The sequence below is a fragment of the Nuphar pumila genome, chromosome 16 (assembly GCF_984573655.1).
Source record: "Nuphar pumila chromosome 16, dmNupPumi1.hap1.1, whole genome shotgun sequence".
In the NCBI taxonomy this organism is placed as follows: Eukaryota; Viridiplantae; Streptophyta; class Magnoliopsida; order Nymphaeales; family Nymphaeaceae; genus Nuphar; species Nuphar pumila.
Window position 1 is genome coordinate 50,996,849 of NC_143264.1, and position 16,522 is coordinate 51,013,370.

General features: G+C 37.6%; 1 protein-coding gene across 1 annotated transcript in view; it reads left to right on the forward strand.

Moving 5' to 3' along the window:
• Window positions 1-16,522, forward strand: part of LOC149813237 (uncharacterized) — a 70,269-nt gene that overhangs the window by 31,393 nt on the left and 22,354 nt on the right. Inside the window, exons 3-4 of the mRNA XM_089991976.1 lie at window positions 10,369-10,419; window positions 11,093-11,144. Coding sequence (XP_089848102.1) covers window positions 10,369-10,419; window positions 11,093-11,144 — 103 coding nt within the window. The remainder of the gene's footprint in view (window positions 1-10,368; window positions 10,420-11,092; window positions 11,145-16,522) is intronic.

Here is a 16,522-nt window from a genome sequence, read left to right on the forward strand (position 1 = left end):
CCCCTCCCCTGCCTAAAAGGGAGCAGGGAGGGGAGCTCAGCCCCTCCACTGCCGATCAAAAGGGCAGGGAGGGGGCTCAGCCCCTCCCCTGCCGTAACAGAGGGAACAGAGAGGAGGGGGCCGAGCCCATCCTCTGCCGTAACAGGAGGCAGGGAGGAGGGGCTCAGCCCCTCCCCTGCCGTGACAGAGGGGACAAAGCCCCTCCTCTGCCGTAACAGGAGGCAGGGAGGAGGGGGCTCAACCCCCTCCCCCCCTCCTCAACTGTATCGGAGAGCAGGGAGGGGTGTCGTGCCCCTCCCTTGCTAAAAGGGGGCACAGGGAGGGGATTTGACCCCTCCCGTGACCACAGAGAGAGGTGAGGGAGAGAGAGAAGAGACTGAGAGGGAAAAGAGGGGCGTACCTGGTGGTCGCCGGCGGCGGCAGCAACGGAGGGGGGGTATCCGGCGAGAAGAGGGAGCTCCTCTGGGGAGGCTGCCGGAAGGTGCTTGTCGGAAGGGGGGGGGGGGGGGGGGGGGGCGTCGGCGGCGATGCTCAGCAACGCAGAGAGGGAGTCGGTCGAGGGAGACAGACCGAGAGAGGAAGAAGGGGGGCAGGGGTTCTCTTTGAAACCCCTGCCTCGCTGTCTTCAAAAGACACGGGTGGCGGTGCCTCCCTTTCGGGTCCGGGTCCGGATCCGACCCGAATCCAAACTTAATTAATTTTTTTTCCAGTTTATTACAACCGTTGCCGCCACCAAGATGGGTGGGCCCCACGACTGTTGCCTTTAGCGCAACAGAAGCATGGTGGGCCCCACTGCCACTGCCGCAGCTACCTCGTGGTTTATGTGCTACCCTTTTTCAGAGTTTAAAATAACAGTTCAACGAAAAATGGTGTTTGAAATAACAAGTCAATGCACCTTGGGCACATTACAGGCGAACTTTCCTTTACACAACGGATTTGTATCTCTGTACAATCATTGAAACCCTATAAATTCAAAACGAGGTTTTTAATAATTAAAGTTTACACGAAAAGAGGAATTTCAAAGAAACCCTTATACAAAATTACAAAACGTCCTCAGGAGCGGAACCTCAGGGAAAAAGTGGGATCTTGATATCATCACGTCATTGCACCATCGCTTGTCGTACCGACCTAATCATCACTTGTATCCCATGAAACATGTCAGACTGATAAAAATCTGATAGGTGCATAAATATCAAAATTTAGAACAAAACTAATATATGCATTGTTTCTTTCGTGATGTGTAGTTCAGAATGAGCAAAAAGCAAAATAAGCATGATAATCTTGTTTCGATATTAACTGTCTTGAGGGTATGCACAGGAGAAATATAGAAACAACTAGACTCCCGGGAGTTTGTTATTCTTTGTATTTTGATATCCTGGACAACTAGTTGAGTCCGATCCTAAGGCGACGGCAAGTAACCGAAAGAGAATTTCTCAGCGACATTTGTGGCAAGGGATGCATCCAACTTCTGCAGAAGTCCATGGGATCTACCACCTGGGATAATTTTTGGTAGCCCCGTCCCCTAACTCCGATGACCGGAAACACCGAGTCAATTGCTACTTGAGGAGCGTAGTTGTTAACAACCTGTCCATCAGAGTTTTTGTACCATCCCATCATCTCTCTTGATGAAACTAAAGAGACGAATGAGTATGTCAGGTTCTATTTTAACTGACAACCCATTCTACATGCTTTGGTCTTTCAAACCAACTCGAGTATCTTGCCTATGAAGGCGATCATCACCATTTATGTGATTTCTTTTTCATCATTGTGCATTTGCACGCTACGAGGTTATCATAAACCTCTCATCCAATCATCGTAGTACTAACATGCTGTGCATGTCTGATAGTACCATTACGATGAGAGGGATATCGACTTCTCATAAAGAAACCCCAACATTATTTAGAAATCTCAAAGTCCCATGCTTTAGGTCGGGAATATTCGACTCATTTCGGATACCAAAACAAAGGACTGAACATACGTATCACATGAAATGACTGAAATACCCTTCATGGGTATTTCAGTTTACATATATAGGGAACTATATATCTACATATATATATATATATATATATATATATATATATATATATATATATATAATACAAATGAATACAAATGGCATATACACAGTACATTTTAACACATAATAGGTACACTAAGGATATACCTAAAGTAAAAAAAAAAATACAAAAATTACAAATAAAAAAAAAGTACCAATAAGTATACCTCAGTAAGTACAACACAAAAGATACATTTATTATAACAGCCTCCCTCAAACTTATGGTGAGTAACCGGCTATGTAGTCAAAAGCCCCGACTAAGCACCACTAGTCCACCTAGTTGGTCTAGGCGTAAGTAAAATGCCTAGGCTTTGCAATTCCTAGGTGGGTATTTTAGAAGGTACAAATTTTGCCGACCAGGCACCGACTAAGGCGCCTAGTCGGCGACTAAGCTGCTTTCGTCTAGGCATGAGGGCAGTTTAGTCATTTATTATTCTTATATATATTTTGTTATTTTTTGTATATATATGATTATGTGTATGTCCATGTGTTTGTGTGATTTGTTATGTGAAATTATGAAAACATGCTTAGTTATTATATATATGTGTGTCTGTGACTTTGCTTTTGGGTTTTTTTCTGTGAAACATTGAAAGCATGCACAATTACTTTTAATTGATTATATTTTTTATATGTGTGTTAGTTTGTTTTTGATGAATTTTTCTATAAAAGCTTGAAAGCATGTTTAGTATTATGAATTATGTAATATGTTATTTATATATGTAAAAGCATATTTAATGCACATAATAATGAATGAGAGCAATCTCATAAATCATAATCCATTAGGATTCACTCACAACCTAAAATGGGTTTAAGCACAAAGGACCAAACAACAATCTTAAATATATATATTATATATATATATATATTATCAATGAAATGCACATAAGATGCATGAAAATTTTTCAATAAACATTTTTTTATACAAGGAAAAGCAGGCAATGGAAAATATTAGAAAATACATGCAGGGATTTAAAAATCTCACATATAATAAATCATATTAAACGAAATAAGATTTGTAAATTTGAACAACAGTTTGCTCACTAAAAGCAATTTCCTTTTGACCTCCAACTCAATATCTTCAAAATTCAATTATATCAGCATGTAAGAGATCAAACACAAATGTCAGCAATAACCAAGCCAGTGACTATGCACCAACAATACCGGCTATCTAAACTGACAATAACAACCAGTTACAACCATAAAAGGTATCCTTATCCTTACAAATGATTATAAAACTGTAAACAACATCGGTTCCAACGGGTGCAGATTACTCACCACACTGAAACAAAATCTCTTATTCAAAGGAAAAATTACTCAAATAAGAAGGGAGAGTGGAGAAAACAAGAGAGGTAATAAAATTGTAATGAAGACCAACTGATGTGAATAAGTAAGAATATTTGAAACAATATTCAAAGCAATACATTTTGCAATAATATGAGATTTAATCCATAAGGACCAATATGATCACAAGCAAATAACAATTGAACCATCACTAACAAAGATCGTACAAGCATCAAATAAACAACAAAGGCCAAATAAGCAATTGAGTGATACAACTCACTCATAGAACCAAAGGTCAATCAACTGTCAATCGCCAAAACAAGTGTCAATACGACACTCATAAACTTGGCAATCTATACTGACAAGAAGATAGAGGTGCACACATAACTGACCTCAACAACTAACTCTAGCTTCACAACACCAAATTGCACACATAACTCACCTCGAGAAGGCCAAACAATAGAAAGGTGATGGACTAAACCAAAACCAAAAGAAGGCAAGAAAAAACACGGAAATCAATTTTCAAAAAGAGAGGTTATAGACAAAAGCCGAAAATCAAATTTCAATGATACGAAGCAAATCACTTAAATCCTCATGATAGACCATAAACAAGACATACACAAGTTTCACAAACCTTATGCAAGCAAAGGCAATCCAAGATGGATATGGACATGAGAGAAGTACTCACAATCCCACAAGGTCAAAAACATACCAATGAGAAAGTAATTGTTTTGTTAATCAAGGATGCTCACAAAAGAAAGTTCATAATTAATCCATACAAGACGTAATGAAATAATCTTTAAGAGAGCAATAAGTTAAGGCCACTAAGGCAAAAACACATGCCACACAAAAGCTGTGAAAAATTAATGGCACATAAATATGCATAGAGACTTGCATTACACAAGCACATGTGCATGTGTAGATGTAATATCTTGTAATTTCTCCTATATTTTTAATCTTATAAATAAATTTTTTAATGAAATAATTATATTTATATGTCTGGAATTGAAAATAATTTAAAGAGACACATATATGATTATATATGGGCTGACATCAATATGGATTTGGATCTGGTCCAGGATCCATATTGCCTAAAGACCCACGTATACATATATCCGTATATAGGGGACTGACGTCAATACGGATCTAGATCTGTACTAAAATCCATGTACACATATATACAAATAAAGGGGTTGGCATCAATATAGATCTAGACATGGTCCAAGATCCATATTGACCAATACTCATGAATATATATATATATATATATATATATATATATATATATATATATATATATATATATGGGCTGAAATCCGAGTGGATTTGGGTCATGGGTCCAGCCCAGACCCATAGCCCATCTATAATTCCTTAAAATAAAAGAATGAATTTAAAACTTTAACATATATATATATATATATTAAAAAGGGGGTAGTTAAGTTAGGGAAGAGTTCTATGTCAAATAGAACTATATCCCAAAAATAATTAGAAGGCGGGGGCCGTCACCCCCTAGAAGGATCCCCTCTTCTATAAAGAGAGAGGCTAACCCTCTCTCTCTCAAAAACATTGGAAAAAAAAATAAGAGAGAGGGCTGAGCTGGAAAAGAGAGAAAAGAAGAGAGAAAGAAAGAGAAAGGAAGAAAGAAAGAGAGGGAAACCATGCTCTTCGCTTGCTTTGATACCGTTCTACCTTCTTTTCTTCCTCTTTTCGCGTATTTACAACAGTAAGGTATGAGTTCTTCTCTTTTTCCGATAGAACGAGGGTTTAACATGAACTAAATCTCGTAGGTTTAGGGAAAAACAAGACTGCGATTTTCTTGTCTTGAACTTGAGGTTTTCTTTGATTTTCAGCATGCCTGCGATTTTTTGCATGCATAGAATACGTATTTTCTATATTCTTGATGTTCTTTCTTGATTTTCAGCATGTCTGATTTTTTTTTATAATTATAGCATGTATTTCTTGCAGTCTTGATGTTTAGAATTGATTTTCAGCATGTCTACAATTTTCTGCACGATTATAGCATGTAGTTTCTGCAGTCTTGATGTTTGAAATTAATTTTCAGCATGTCTGAAATTTTCTGCATAATTATAGCATGTATTTCCTGCAGTCTTGTGGTTTTTGTTTTCTTGACTTACAACATATCTGCAATTTTCTACATGATCATAACCTGTATTTTCTGCAATCTAATATTTTTCTTGCTGTCTGCGATTTTCTGCATGCTCATAACATGTATTTTCTGCAGTTTAATGTTGTTCTTGATGCATGCGATTTTCTGCTCATGTGCTGTCTGCGTTCTTGATTAGATTCACAGCACAGAACATGTAGATACATGTACTGTCTATGTTCTGGATCAGATTCACAACACAACATATATGTATATACATGTCAGCGTTCTGGATCAGATTCGCAGCACATCATATATGTATATACATGTCTGCATTCTGGATCAGATTCGCAGCACAACATATATGTACATACATGTTTGCGTTCTTGAGCAGATTTACAGCACATAACCTGTAAACACATGTGCTGGCTGCATTTTTTAATAGATTCACAGAACATAAAATGTTAATACATGCATTGTCTGCGTTCTTGGATCAAGTTTCTTAGCCGAATATGCATGTATATATTGTCTGCGTTCTTGGATCAAGATTCACATCCGAATATGCATGTATATATTGTCAGTGTTCTTGGATTTGATACGCAGCAAATTATACATTTATAGATATGTCTGCGTTACATACTTTCTGTGTTATGCTATCTACGTTATGCTATTTGTGTTATGCTGTCTACGATGTGCTGGCTGTGTTTTTTAGCAAATTTGCACCACAAATCATATCAGTATATGTGTTGTCAGTGTTCGAACATGAAATTTTAATTAATTATGTGTGTTTTATGTTCACTGGAAAATCTTGCAATGCTAATTTATTGTGGTAATGTCTGATCTAGTGACGGGCCGGTTGAGGGTCGTGAGCATGTGTTGCTTACGAAATAATAAATTGTGATTCTTGCATTGAAAAACAAATTTTCAAAATTTTTTTCTCAATTAATTACACTGTTGAATGAAAAAAGGGCAAGTGCCCAAAATTTGTTATTGCATAATAATTTGCATAATTGTTCTTGTATAAAGAACCCTAAATTGATTAAGAATGGTAAAACAACCAAACAATGCAATAATTTTCTTCCGCGGTGTCCCTCTGAAAAGGTAGAAACCTTGGATGACGGTCATGGGAGACCGTGAAGATATTAAACATCATGTGTGTTTGTTGTCCTCAAGAACCCGATGTGTGTTTCATGTTCCCAATTATGGTTGTAGGGAACTTTCAACCACTTTGCCTAGGCGTGGTGGTGTTGACTCCGCTATAGTTATTAGTATACCGAGAAAGTGACGTCAATGGTTGTGGATTTTCATTGATGTCCTAACATTATATAGATTCTTAATGTTTCGATGGATGATGTGGATTTCTGTTATTGGTCGAAAAACAAGTGTGAAACCCAGTAACTTAAAATACAATTTGTGTGATAAGCTACCACTGAGAACTGCTTTGAACCTCAAGAAATTGTACCCGTTTTGAGTATCCACGAGTTGTTAAGCAAGTAGACATTAAAAATTGGATGTACATTAAGTAGGAATATGCATGAAAAAAAAATTCGATTAATGAACTTAAAAGATATTCATACATGTTGCACCAATTCATCCATCTCTAAATGTTTGTTTTGGCATGATATTCTTATTTGCTTATTTGAAATGCTTAGATGGTAAGTTTATTCTGATGTTATGTTACCTGTGAATCCTCTTAAATTTATGCTTGATTTACTTTATGCTATTTTCTTACTGTTGAGAATTTAGAGGATCTTGTATGAGGACTTCGATTCTTACTCGATTTTTAAAAAAATTGCTTTTCAAGTACTGAGGCTCCGTGATGAGGGGACTGGTAGGCTGGAGGACTCGAGGATTATGGTCTGGTGGCCCGGGTTCTAACGTACACAAGATTGGTTAGAGTTGATTTCAGAATTATTTAGAACTTATTGACATTATTTGAATTAATAAATGAAGTTTCAGTTCATGGTTTAAATTTATTTTATGTTTGAAATGGTTAATGGGTTGTGAATATTAAATCTCTAATGTGCTCCTGTTCTTTGGGAGGTTTTCCATAATTGTTTAATTTTTTTTTTGCATTTTTAGAGGGTTAGTTTGGGGTCGTTACAGTACAAGACATAACTATGCAAGTGATATGCCTATAGAACAATCACATGTAGGATTCTCCAAGAGAATGCAAACATATACACGAGAAAAAGGCGAATTTCTAAGAACTTCGAAGAGTTCTAACACAAGAAAGGCATGCATAAGAGCAAGTTTGATAATGAAGAACACAATTCGTAATAAATGAAATAACTTTACTTTGATGAACATCTATGGTATTACTATGTACAAAGGTTGCCGGACTAGGAAGCGGAAGCGGGAAACAATACAAGAAGCAGAAGCGAGAAGCGATGCATTTTAAAATGTATAGGAAGCGGGAAGCGAGGAATAAAAAAAGAAATATAAGAATTTAATGGGAATCAAAATGAAACACAAATAAAAACTAAAATAAAAGTGACAAATATTAAATTTCATGTTTTTTTTAGTGTAAGAATTAAATTTTTAACAAAATCTAAAAATGATGGCTACCAACTTAGAGAAAGAACGTGGAGGTGAGTGATAAGAGTGAGAGAAAACACATAAAACATAAGAAAAGTTGAGTAAGAGAACATATAAGTTGAGTAGATGAAGCGCGTGGAAAGCATATGAGAAGCATGGGGGAATCAAGGTTTTCATCAAGTTTTGGAAACAAGGAGTATCATGCTTCCGAAGCGAGTTTCCGGGAAGCGAGCTTCCCGCCTATCTAAGAAACTTCAAGTAACTCTGCTATGTACCAAACTTAAAGTCATAATGACACAACATGAAAAACATACAAATATAATATTTTGAAATACACAAAGGACAACATCCTATGGAGAAACATATGCATATATAGCAATTTGTAAGAAATCACAAGGAGTCAACAAAAAACTTCAAATAAGGTACTAAAATACCCAAAACAATAATAAATACACATTTCAAAGGGACAAGTCCATACAAGAGACATTAAAATAGAGTTCAACACAATACACCATTAAAGAGATTTTGCACAATGAGTAAGAACATCCATAAAATATTAATCCAATAGACGAATACTCTAATGTCTTCAAAAATCATGATTTAAAGAAAACTTTTAAAAATAGTTTGAAAACACAACCATTTTTAACACATTTTTTAAAGATCCATAAAATTTTTTATGCTCAATGCATGATACAAGAAACAGCCACAATACTGCAAAAGGATTTTGAAAAATATCATAAGTACATCTTAAAGGAAAGATAAAAAATAGGATACATACCGAAAAATGAGAACCTTGAATCCAAGCCATATATCAATCAAGTCTTCCTCACAAAGCACGGACTTAAAAAAAATACCAACAACAAATTTCTTGGCTTTGATACCATGTCACTAAGTGGCATGGAACCCAAGATACAAAAAAATTATACCAAATCCTATTAGATAAATGAAACCTGAATACCATGGCACAATGCATTTGGATATAGACATCACATAGACAAAAGTAGGAATCAAGAGTAGAGAATAAATAATTTTACTAATAAATATACAAAATACATTTAATCCTCACTACAAACACACTCATACACACCTAAACAGCCCATCACGCTCTCACGTACAAATGCACACACCACCCATATTTATAGGAAGAAGGAGAGGAAAGAAAAGAGAGAGACTAGCCCAACGGCTAGTTGGTCAGCCGAAGTTTACCAACAAAATAAATAAATAATACTAAAAATTAGTTATTTTAAATAATGACCAATAAAATTAAAATTCCTATTTCACCCCTACAAGTGTAATTTGAGTATACTCAATCTAAAGACCAAATACCTATACCTAATAGGTACACCAAGGATATACCTAAAATACAAAAAGAATACAAAAATTACAAATACAAAGAAAGTACCAATAAGTATACCTCTTTAAGTACAACACAAAAGATACATTTATCTTAACAGACTGATCATATATTCCTTTGATTTTATCAAGATACTCCAAGACAGACTGCTCTCCCTTTTTGCATTCAGTTACTTCTTTCTTCAAGTGCATGGCATTATATTGCAAGTGCTGAGCATAAGAATCCTTTAACTCATCCCAGAATTCTTGCACAGCCAGAGAGATTGACAATTTGAGCTAATGTATCCTCTGAAGGAGTAGAATTAGGCTAGCCCAAGAGGCCCTGGTTCTTTGACAACCAATCATCATAAGCAGGACTCTGAATAATGACCTTATGCTTCTTGTTCTTTGAGTCTACGTCCTCAGAAGTGATATGATCAGGTGGTGACTTCACAGTACTATCTATGTTGCTTGCAAACTTCATTTGCCTTATGTAGGGAAATACTACCTCATAGTTTAAATTTTAAAGAGCACTTTTGATATTCACTTTAGGGAAAGTTATGGATGGAAAAGGAACAAAATTAGAAAAAGAAGTCATGCTGAAAGAAATTTCATATTAACCGACTGAAAACAAGATAACACACAAGTTTAGTTTGGACCCTAGTAATGTCAGAAAGCACCCAACATGCATAATTCATTTTATTAAACAAAAATACAATGATTTTATGTAACCATTTTCATGATTATTTAGGAAATGGAACTTTTGTGGCTTTCAAATCCTGTCTTTGGATCATGCTTCCCACTGTCTGTGGCCACTTATGCCACACTTTTTTTTCTGAATCAAATTCATATTGTATATTTTTCTTGCCATTTGAATGGTTTGTATAACATTTCTTTACACTCCTTTTATCTTGATGCTGAGTGGTCATGAGGTGCATGCATTTTGATCTATTTGCATGTTATATGTGGTAAATTTTCTTTTCCTTATAAATCTTTTTCAGCGTATGCTTGTTTCACATGTAGAATTCTAATTATCCTCTCATTTCTTGTTAAGGGATTGGACACAGTAAATCCAGTGCTAACTATTGGTGATAAATTGACATTGGTGAGTTGGCCTATCGTATGCTTCTTTGTTTCTCTAGTTATGTTGTGTGTGTGTGTGATATGCTTCCTTGTTATATGTTTATATATAAGTAGGATCTTCTAAAACAGTGTGAATTTTTGTTGGATATGATAGTACTGAAGTCTGAATGCTCTTTATCTTGTAGAAAGTTTCCAATAAGTCCATGCTTTTTTGAAAATGAAGCTGTTTCCAATCCTCTCTTGATTTATCTTCCTTTTCCCAATGTGTTGCTGCAGAAATTTGCTGCACTGCAAACTGTCAGTACTATGGTTAGCTTTGGATGTACAGATTCCTTCTCACAAAACGCTTAAGCATTTCAGCATAGATGTCTTGTTCTTTGGTGGTTTAACTTTGTCCTTCTCTTCCTTTTTGTGCTTAGTCGATAATTTGGTACCTTTGCTCTATTTTTTAATGTTTTAAAATTTCTGGGTGTTTGTTTATTGGGACAGTGTTTTCATTTAGTTTATGTTGTTTTATGTTGGTTTTTATGTATTTTTCATTGAGGGTATATTTGGTAAAGACTTGTCCAATCACCTACCATTATTGCTTGTATTTATATCATCCTTAGGTTTTGTTCTTGCCCACCGCAAAGTGTTATTGTACTAGAGGAAAGATTTGCTGAAAAGAAATTTGCTATATATTTCTTCTATCACAGATAGGAGAATACCAAGAAACAATTGGAACATGCTTCATATTTTCAGACAGTGGTAAGTCAGCACATCTTTGTTTATCCTTAGTGTTTTTCCCATGAATTGGTGACTGGTTGATGTCATGTTGTAAAATGTATATTGTGTTTGATAAAAATACAAGGCAGAGTGGCACAGGTTTGCATTGACCAAGGACCAACATGATGCACTCCATGTTTTACATTTTATGATGCTTGTTGGCCTGTCCTATGCCTCGATATGGGGTTCATATTACAGTTTGCCTGAAAAGTAAAGACCCTGAGTTTTTATAAACACCTAATTTCTTATAATTATTTTAGATTATGCATTTACTTTAATGGTTGATTAGTTACCAGAATACATCAGCATTTCCAGAGCTTCTTTTACAACCCAAAGTTTCATTCTCTTGTTTGGGTAAGTTTTTTTTACATGCTTTCTTTTCTTTTCTTCTTGGAGTTTCTCCAGTTATGCTTATGATGTTATCATTGTTCTTCTTTATTGTATTTTGGTGAAAGGACTTAGATCCTTGTGTCTAACTTTTCTGTGACATTTTCTTTAGCTAATTCCTTTTAATTATTTGTTTAACTTGCCCTATTTTTTTATTTTTATTGTCTTTAAAGTTAGATCTGTTCTGGAATTTATGTTCCGCTCCTATGATTTGAAGATGTATGTTATGATCCAATACCTATTTTATCTTTTAGGGTGCATGATGTGGTAGACGCTTCTTTTCATTTGTTAATACATTTCCTCCTCCCCTGCTTTAGATCTTAAAGTGGTTATATTTTTTCTTTAGATCCTTTTTTCTCTTTGGAAGTGCCAGTAGTTCTAGTTTTGAGGTGGAACGGCAAAACAACATAGGATGCCTCTTTAAACTAGTCTAGAAGAGATGAAAAAGTTGGTAATGGAGTGGTCTATATAGCCAGAAAAAAACAATCATGATAATGTGTACATTACACATGACCCTTCACCATGAAGACCAAGAGATGCCATCACTAGCCCAAATGTGTATGGCACATGCCTGTATATTGGTTGTAGTTAGGGGTGGCAATTTCTGACCCGACCCGCCAACCCGCTTCTTAGGTGGGTTCGGGTTTGGCTTAAACGGGTTTGTGTCGTAAACGGGTCGACCCGCTTAACCCGTTTATTAAACGGGTCAGGTTCGTGTTAGGGGTATGCCAACCCGCCAACCCGTTTAATAAACGGATTAGGCAGGCGGGTCATGCCATTGATCCAAAACCCAAACAAAACACCTCAGCATCATCCTACCCTAAACCCTACACACAAACTGCCCCCTTTTGTGGCTCTCTCTCACTCTTTCTCACAGAATGATCACCTCTGCCAGATGCCCTCTCTCGTCTCTCCCCCTTGCCCTTCCCTAGCTGCACCCCTAACCCCAACCATCACAGACCCTCCACCGTCGTCCTATGCAGGTCGAGGCGGCTCGAGTCAGAGACCCTCAAGGCCGAGCCAACCCCCGTCTTCTCCACCGTTCGATCCTTCGCTCCTGCCACCATCGCTAACCTCGGTCTGGGCTTCGACTTTCTCGGCTGCGTCATCTCGGGGCTCGGTGACCACGTCACTGTCGCCGTCGATCCCTCCGTCTATCACGTCCGCATCGCAATCGCCGCCATCCACGACGCCCCCAGGCTCACCCTCGACCCGCTCCACAACTGCTCGGGGATCGCAGCCCTCCGGGCCCTCGGTGTCCGGTCCGTCGGCATCTCGATCTCGTTAGAGAAGGGGCTCCCTCTCGGCAGCGGCCTCGACTCGAGCGCAGCCAGCGGCGCCGCCTTTGCCGTGAACACCCTCTTCGGCGGCCGACTCTCCGGCCTCGACCTCGTCCTCGCCAACCCGTTTACCCGAACCCGACCCACCAACCTGCCCGCTAACCCGCCAACCCATTTACCCAACCCGACCCGTTTATTAAACGGGTTAACAATGTCGTGTCGGGTTACCCGTTTAATAAATGGGTTGGGTTCGTGTTTGCCACAGCCGACCCGTTTAATAAACGAGTCGGGTTTGAAAAGAAGTCATTTTTGGTTCTCTAACCTAAGTCGGGTCTGGACCCGATTTCTGTAATGGATCAGATCCAAATCCAAAGTGATGAATGTCTGTTGTAAATATGTATATTATTAGAGGGTATTTTAGTACCCTAAAAAGGTTATGTATTAGTTATATATTAAACCTCTAATACAATGAAAAACATGCTGGAATCTATTGACGAGTTTTGCAGCCTCTTCTCGTTTTTCTCTTTCTTGCACAGGTGAATGTGGAGGTCTTCACTTTCCATCATGGTATCAGAGCAGCGTTGAATGTTGGGCCTGAGATTGCTTATCAGAAAGATCGGCCCTATCCAACTCCAACTCAGCGTGCGTCTTCTTCCTTTTCTCCCTATTCTACTTCGGCCCTGGTAAGAACCCGACTTCTTTTCAAATCTGGTAACCCGACCTCTGGATACGTCTCCCTCTTCTTTTCAAATCTGGTAACCCGACCTTTGGGTACGTCTCCTTCTCTTTTTCAAATCTGGTAAAAAAAAAAACCTCTCAGCGTGTGTTCTCTTATCTTCCTTTCTGTTTATTTTTTTTTTACTCTCAGTGTCGATGTGTTCTTATCTTCTTCAAAACTGATTGTCCTATAATCAGTTAACTGATCCCAGAGGTGATTTTTGTTCACTTAAATCTGCGTATTCAGTCGTTAAGATTAATGCTTGTGGTGTTTCCTGTTTTTTTTTTAATTATTAATTGTCCTGTTTCATGTTTATCAGATCTGAAACCACTTCCACATTTGATATTCATTATTGAAATGCTTTAAGTCTGGATACTATACATTCAAAGATCAATATTGTGCTGCCACAGTTTGCAATATTCTGTTTCCCTTTTTCACATTCCTTTGTGAGATATTCAGGTCGTGTCTTGAAAACTGTTTAATCAGTTACCTATCTGGTCATACTCGAGTATAATAAGTCTGTTTAAAAAAAAAAGGCAGGATACTCGGGTGACTAAATTTTTGTTTGATTCAGACTCTTCTTTTCATTTTTCTTTGCCAATGGACTCACCCTTCCCACAGTCAGGCCTTTCCTCCAACTTCCTTAGCCAATTGGTCTCTGAAAAGCTAAATAATTCCAACTTCTTGACTTGGAAAAGGCAGATTGTTCCTTTTATAAGGAGCCAGGATCTATCTGGTCATCTGGATGGATCAATCTCAATCCCTCCAGAATTCACCTCGCAGGAAAAGACAGACGATAAAGGAGCACAATCTATCGTTCTTCTCAAAAATCCAGATTATGTCGCTTGGATGAAAAGGGATCAAGCATTAGTGGCATACATCACATCAACACTCTCACAGGAATTTCTTGTTGCCATTTCCGATGATTGTTCAGCCAAAGAGTTATGGGACAAGTTAGTTCAGACATATTCACAGATCTCTGAAGCAAGAATTGTGTTTCTCAAGCGAGAATTTCAAATGTTGAAGAAAGATTCAATGTCTATTATGGAGTACCTGAATAAAATGAAAGGCATTGCAGATCAGCTGGCTATTGTGGGATGTCTCGTCAGTGATAAAGACAAAGTGCAGCAAACCTTGAGTGGATTAGGGTCGGACTATCATGTTTTGGTGACATCCTTGTTGTGTCTCCCGAAACTTCCAAAATTTGAAGATCTTCGTGCAAAACTACTACAGTATGAAATGACCCTGAAAAGGTTCTCTGAGGACACCCATGTTCATTCAGGAACTCAAGAAGTGCTGGCCACGAGACTGACTTATGGCAGAGGCAAAGGAGGAAATTCTTTTCGAGGAAAGAGAGGACAAGGGAGAAATGTCCTTGGTGGTCGTGGTATCCTTCCAACGCCCAATATACAGGGACAAAGGCCTATTCCTACCTGCTTCCTATGCAATAAGAAATGACATATTAAGGCAAATTGTTGGTTCAATCATCAAAATAAGGGAAAAACTCTACAAACAGAGGCTAAGAAGGATGGAGAAGTAAAAGAGTTGTTATTGGCAACTTTAGCAGGCTTAAATATGAAACAAAATGATAAAGGCATTTGGTACGTCGATTCCGGAGCGGCAACACACGTCTCAGGTGATGCGGGTAAACTCTTAAATCTTAACCCTTATGTTGGTAAGAGTAGCATAGTCACAGGAGATGGTTCTCATCACTCCATCTCACATATTGGAAATGCCATTATACCCATGTCCAAGTCTTCTCTTAATCTTTCAAATGTTATTCATGCTCCTAATATCCAGAAGAACATTGTTTCTGTCTAAAAAATTGTTGATGATGTTAATGCCTCAGTTGAATTTACTCTCTCTTCTGTTTATGTCAAGGATCTTTGCATGAGGGAGACATTCGCTGAGGGAAAGAGACGAGGCAACATGTACATCTTCCAAGAAGATCCTTCATTCGCTGTTCATTCTGCCGATTCATCCTTGAAGCCTCAATATTCGTCTTTTGTTCCTTCTAAATATGTGTTTGCCATATTTGAATGTAATAAGCCAACTCTTTGGCATAGTCGTTTGGGTCATTGTGGTCGTCATTTTATTGAAAAACTTGTCTCGAATAATTTCATTCCTAAGTCCAGTCTGGGTTCAGAAGCCAGTGAAATAAAATGTCCTAGTTGTCATTTATGTAAGAATCATGTTTTGTCTTTCAAATTAATTAATAAGAGAGCTTCAAGGCCTTTTGAGACCATATGTTCTGATGTTTAGGGCCCTGCCCCATTTGCTTCTGTTTCCGGTAGCAAATATTACCTCATTTTCATTGATAGTTATTCCCGCTATACTTGGATATTCTTCATGAAACATAAATCAGAAGTTTTTGGATTGTTTCAAAATTTTCATTCCTTTGTCAAAAATCATTTCTCTACCAATATACTCAATTTTCAATGCGATGGAGGAAGGGAATTCTCTTCCAGTGATTTTGTTAGTTTCCTTCAATATAATGGGATAAAGAGAAGAGTGTCTTGCCCACATACACCTCAAGAGAATGAAATTGCAGAGAGAAAACATCGACATATTGTTGAGAGTGCAATGAGCATGATGCACGAGACTAATTTACCTATTACTCTATGGACAAAAGCTTTCCACTCCATAGTTCATGTGATAAATCGATTGCCCATGACCATTTTAGAAAATAAGTCTCCTTTCTTCTCTTTATTTGGAATACATCCTGACTACCATGAATTACGTGTGTTTGGATGTGTTTGCTATGTTCACATTGACAACTCATTGAGAAATAAGTTTCAGGACAAAGCATTGAAATGCAGGTTCGTGGGATATGCTGAAGACTATAAGGGGTATAGGTGTTATGATCCATTGAGCAAACGCGTCAAAATATCGAGGAATGTCGTTTTTGACTAGATGAACTTTGACAATCAGCTCGTTGATCCAAGTTCTCATATTGCTAGTTCAGGTCCAAGTGT